Source organism: Schistocerca piceifrons, chromosome 5, assembly GCF_021461385.2.
Source record: "Schistocerca piceifrons isolate TAMUIC-IGC-003096 chromosome 5, iqSchPice1.1, whole genome shotgun sequence".
NCBI lineage: Eukaryota > Metazoa > Arthropoda > Insecta > Orthoptera > Acrididae > Schistocerca > Schistocerca piceifrons.
This window is the reverse complement of record NC_060142.1, coordinates 274,077,884-274,083,883: the sequence shown is the minus strand read 5'-3', so window position 1 is coordinate 274,083,883 and position 6,000 is coordinate 274,077,884. Positions and strand designations below refer to the sequence as shown.

The following is a 6,000-nucleotide window of genomic DNA, read 5'->3' as shown; positions in this document are numbered from 1 at the left end:
AAAATTCTAGCCCATGGAGGAAGGGCATATGAAAGGTGGCTACACTGATCCACAGCGCCAGAGAGTTTTGTTTCGCCGCCTCCACTGGCAGTGATTATTGAGAAGTAGCGGAGGGCAGAGTGCTTGTTGAGAACTTGTAGTAGTGAGTGCTTGCTGAGATGTCGTAGTGAAGAGTTCTTGTCGAGAGGTCGTAGTAGTCAGTTCTTGTTGAGATGTGGTAGTAGCGAGTCGGTGTGGAGATATTGTGATGATTAGAGTGCTTTTCATCAATATAAATGAAGGTAACAAACTCCTTTTCTTTTTTTTCTCATTATTTCAATGCCCTGAATAATGCGTCATTACAGGTTCAGTCAACAAAGCATCTGGCTTGTGTTCTAGTATTAGAGTGTAATTCTGGTTTTCTTGCGCAATTATAGTATTTCTAATTTTTTTTTATCACGTCAGTATAAATGGTATTTGAAATTTCTTGTCTTATTGAAGAAGAACCGTGCTAGATGTGTACGTCCACACACAGAACAGTTATACTTGTGCTTTGGTTTCGTAGGTTTTATAGTTGCTGGGGACTTAATTAATTAATTGTGTTAACGAAAATTTTCATTTCATTCTTTGTTGTTGTTCTATGCAGTCAGATTGCGTAATAATACTAGTCAGGGCCAACCGTTTACGAGACACAGCGTAATCGGACATACAGCTACGAAAAATAAAAATGATTTTCAAATTTAATAAATAAGCCCCCATGCACTGGTTCAAAATGGTTCAAATGGCTCTGAGCACTATGGGACTTAACATCTGTGGTCATCAGTCCCCTAGAACTTAGAACTACTTAAACCTAACCAACCTAAGGACATCACACACATCCATTCCCGAGGCAGGATTCGAACCTGCGACCGGAGCGGTCACGCGGTCCCAGACTGAAGCGCCGGCCGGCAAAACGTCTGGTCAATGGTGGCCGAGCAACTGGCTCATCACAATACGCCAGTCATCACTCTTGATGAACTGTGGTATCGTGTTGAAGCGGCATGGGCAGCTGTACCTGTACATGCCATTCAAGCTCTGTTTGACTCAATGCCCAGGCGTATCAAGGGAGTTATTACGGCCAGAGGTGGTTGTTCTGGGTACCGATTTCTCAGGATGTCTGCACCCAAATTGCGTGAAAATGTAATCACATGTCAGTCTTAGTATAATATATTTGTCCAATGAATACCCGTTTATCATCTGCATTTCTTCTTGGTGTAGCAATTTTAATGGCCAGTAGTGTAGTAGGAGTGGAATAGCCTACGGAGTGCACAGAAAGCGGATTTGTGTCGGACAGAGCTCCTACGGTGGGTCACGGCCGCCGCAGCGCTGGAGACATCAGTTATGCCAGAGCCACCACTACCTTAGCCAGAGGACATCACTGACTGAAGCAGTGGTGTCACGCCACCACTCGGCCATGCCGCACTCTGTCAGCATTGTGGGACGTCATGCGCACACACAAGGGAGGCAACTGGATGCTTCAGCCACATAGCCACTCTTTCAAATAAATCCTGGTGGAGAGCCGAAACTCGGTCAGCATCGAGGAACATCTTACATACACACACAGGCATACACACACAAACATACACACACTCATGCGGGAGGCAACTGGATGTCTCAGCCACACTGTCATTCTTTCAGATGTATCCCACTGGACAGCTGCTATAATGGAATTTGAAAGCAAAAAATTAATCTCCTAACTCCAACCCTACACTCTCAAGTCCCATTAATACGCCTACCTGTAAAAAGCCAGAATAACCACTTTTTATAGCGCAGACCGCTGCAAGACATGCAGGAAGAGAATCAGTGAGGTTTTGGAAGATATTGACGGGGATGTGGAGCCACGCCGATCCCAGTGCCGTGACCAGTATCACAGATTTTTCGACTGTGGATCCATGGCTTGAACAGCCCAGTTGTGGTGGTCCAACAGATCCTCGATTGGGTTCAACTCCGGGAGTTTGGTGGCCAGAGGAGTATGGTAAAATCATTGTGATATCCTTTGCACCACGTATGCACTCTGCGAGCTACGTGACACCTTACATTATCCTGCTGGTAAATGCCATCACGCCAGGATACAACAAATTGTATGTAGTCGGGGCAACCACCATGCCGCACTGACAGAAGCGGTCACACTTACTTTTATAGCCAACATTTTAAAGAGGACATTACATGTAATAACTGCCGAATCAGAAAGATAAAGAAATACAAGACAGCTTGTGCACAGCGTGGTCAGAAACAGTCTGAAATGCCTGCAAGCGTGTCATTGGGGGGGTTTTGCTGAGAAATACACTACTAGCCATTAAAATTGCTACACTATAAGAAATGCAGATGATAAACGGGTATTCATTGGACAAATATATTATACTAGAACTGACATGTGATTACATTTTCACACAACGTGGGTACATAGATCCTGAGAAATCAGTACCCAGAACAACCACCTCTGGCCGTAATAACGGCCTTGATACGCCTGGGCATTGAGTCAAGCAGAGCTTGGATGGCGTGTACAGGTACAGCTGCCCATGCAGCTTCAACACGGTACCACAGTTCATCAAGAGTAGTGACTGGCGTATTGTGACGAGCCAGTAGCTCGCTCAAGAGTAGTGACTGGCGTATTGTGACGAGCCAGTGGCTCGCCCACCATTGACCAGACGTTTTCTGTTGGTGAGAGATCTGGATAATGTGCTGGCCAGGGCAGCAGTCGAACATTTTCTGTATCCAGAAAGGCCCGTACAGGACCTGCAACATGCTGTCGTGCATTCTCCTGCTGAAATGTAGGGTTACGCAGAGATCGAATGAAGGGTAGAGCCACGGGTCGTAACACATCTGAAATGTAACATCCACTGTTCAAAGTGCTGTCAATGCGAACAAGAGGTGACCGAGACGTGTAACCAATGGCACTCCATACCATCACGCCGGGTGATACGCCAGTATGGCGATGACGAATACACGCTTCCAATGTGCGTCCACCGAGATGTCGCCAAACATGGATGCGACCATCATGATGCTGAAACAGAACCTGGATTCATCCGAAAAAATGACGTTTTGCCATTCGTGCAACCAGGTTCGTCGTTGAGTAGACGATCGCAGGCGCTCTTGTCTGTGATGCAGCGTCAAGGGTAACCGCAGCCATGGTCTCCGAGCTGATAGTCCATGCTGCTGCAAACGTCGTCGAACTGTTCGTGCAGATGGTTGTTGTCTTGCAAACGTCCCCATCTGTTGACTCAGGGATCGAGACGTAGCTGCACGATCCGTTATAGCCATGCGGATAAGATGCCTGTCATCTCGACATCTAGTGATACTAGGCCGTTGGGATCGAGCATGGCGTTCCGTATTACCCTCCTGAACCCACCGATCCCATATTCTGCTAACAGTCATTGGATCTCGGCCAACGCGAGCAGCAATGTCGCGATACGATAAACTGCATCCGCGATAGGCTACAATCCGACCTTTATCAAAGTCGGAAACATGATGTTATGCGTTTCTCGTCCTTACACGAGGCATCACAACAACGTTTCACCAGGCAACGCCGGTCAACTGCTCTTTGTGTATGAGAAATCGGTTGGAAACTTTCCTCATGTCAGCACGTTGTAGGTGTCGCCACTGGCGCCAACCTTGTGTGAATGCTATGAAAAGCTAATCATTTGCATATCACAGCATCTTCTTCCTGTCGGTTAAATTTCGCGTCTGTAGCACGTCATCTTCGTGGTGTAGCAATTTTAATGGCCAGTAGTGTAATTGTTAAGAAAACCCTTCGATACGTTATGCTGTTTTCGACTTACTTTGCATCAAAGTTGGTCAATCAAGTCGTGGCGCTAAAATATCGTAATGTACAGACATCTGTAGTTTCGGGAGTTACCACTTGTTGAAATACTCATTACAAGCTGAAATGTGCCTTTTTGGAAGTGATAGATTTAAATTAGGTGAGCAAAAACTACATTTGTTCGGTGTGAGATAACCAGACGAGGATCCAGATTTGACGACGCTGTCTTTGGCAGTCTGCTTGAAGTTGCGCGCGCAACGAGGTGATTGCCTAACTTCAATGCTAAATAACTCAGAAGCGGCGCAGTGTATAAATTTTTTTTCTGAACAATTACTTCTCAGCACAATCACCACAGGCAACATCCTTACAAGCTATTCAGACTGTTTCTGACTATCCTGTATAAAAAGGCACAAAAAGGTAAAAACAAGTAATTAACTATAACTTAAAAATATATGTGATAATTATTTACCAAAGCAGAAAATAAGCAGCTAACAACAAGCAAGGAATTAAATTAGTTCTCAGTTTTGTAAACAATCAAATGCCCAGAACTAACAAAACGCGTTTTTGTACATACAATTCACAATTCCTCTTTCGCCCTCGAGCCGGATTGAGTGGCATTAATTTCACTGTCTTATATTTATTATAAAAATTCTCAAATAATTTTTCCCATAAGTATGACGTATTAAAATAATATGGTTTTAAGAACAGACTGTTAGTGAACAGGTTATTGTATTTTATTATTTTTATTCGCTCTTCTGTATAACATATTCACATAGACCCATTCCCTTTTTCCCTTATGGTCTTCATACGTGTAGAAACTAGATACAATTAATTTGGTAAATTATTTTATGGAGAATGAACACTTGTGATGTTTATATCTTTAGCATAATTCCTTTATTTATTTTCCGTATTTTATCTGATTGTAACAAATCAGTTTTGCTCGTTACTTAAGGATTTGCTGCCGCCCCTTTTGAGTTCGTTCTTAATCGTATGACCTAAGATCTCACTAGACTGGGCGGGGAATCGAGAGCCACCTTTAAATAAGAAACGCTCCAAATTACTCCCGTCTTCCACGTATGTTGCTGAGGACATCACTTTGCACGGTGTAGGTAGTTTGTTTAGACATTTCTTCGTAACGACCTTTTCACGCTTCAAACCCAAGAGAAATTTTCTAAGAACTGTAGCAATGGCACGTGAGTGTGCGCGCGCGCCCCGTTGCGAGTTTGCGCATGGGAGAACAAACGCGCAGCTGGGGCGCACGCAGTCTCTGCTATTGATTGAGGCGTCGTGTCGAATTGCCTGATGCCGACACTGGTCCTCGTGGCGAACTAAATAGTACGCTAACGTACACGGACACGTCTAAAAGATTCCGTCTCTGCCTTCGTTTCACTAGTTTTGTCTGTGTTTTCTTTGAGGAGTCATTTGAAACGCGGTTCGTTGAGTGCGAGAAACGAACACTTTCTTTCCCCCTTTTGCGAGTAAGACCTGCAGGATTCGATTGCCCTGACTACGAGAAATGGTACAGACGACCAAACACAAACGGAGGACTTTATGATTCAGCTGAGGCTTCTGAGGATGGAGTTCGTTATCGCCAGCGACTGGAGTTGAAGGATATGAATGAGGACCACATCATTTAATTTACAGGTAGGTCTTTTTCAGCCATAGACGAATTACAGCTTTATTAGGCCCTGAAATCTTCTCGCAAATGCCTTCTCTTTATTATCTTTCTCCTTTTAATGTACTCTGCTTGAAATCAAAATATTCTACTGTTTATATTCAATTTAGCTGTCCTTCGTCTTATAAAATTAGAGATTGTATCTCATGCATTACCAATCAGTGTTACGAAACATAATTACATCAGAGCTTCGGCCATCGAAGTCGGCTTTGCGCTTCGCAGCCGATTTGGTCTCCACACAATGATAAGTTCTGTGCAAATGTCCGTCGAAACACGACGGAATAAAATACTTCTAAACCATTGTCAAATTTATAAAACGAAACGCATCACTGTACTTTCCTCTCTTCGTAAGTGTCAAATTTGAAAACAAGAAAATCCATGACTGGTGGTAGTATCTTTACTTCGTCTTAGAACTCAATAAACTGATGTGTTTCAGTTGCATATTTAATATTAGAATTAATATTTAAGGGCATTAAATCTCGTTATCAATAACCTTCATTATTTCAGGAGTTACTTCTTTTTCCCCTAAATACTGAGTAAACCTCAA

The 6,000-nt window shown here is 43.6% G+C and overlaps 1 protein-coding gene across 3 annotated transcripts in view; it reads left to right on the top strand.

Annotated features, from left to right (window-relative positions):
• The first annotated feature begins 5,066 nt into the window (after positions 1-5,066).
• The window catches only part of LOC124799222, a 185,103-nt gene continuing 184,169 nt past the window's right edge, over positions 5,067-6,000 (top strand). For all 3 annotated transcript variants that reach the window (XR_007016986.1, XM_047262757.1, XM_047262756.1), the window contains exon 1: positions 5,067-5,422. Coding sequence is in view for 2 of the 3 variants with exons in the window: in XM_047262757.1 (XP_047118713.1) it covers positions 5,396-5,422 (27 nt within the window). In the remaining variant the exon portion in view is untranslated. The remainder of the gene's footprint in view (positions 5,423-6,000) is intronic.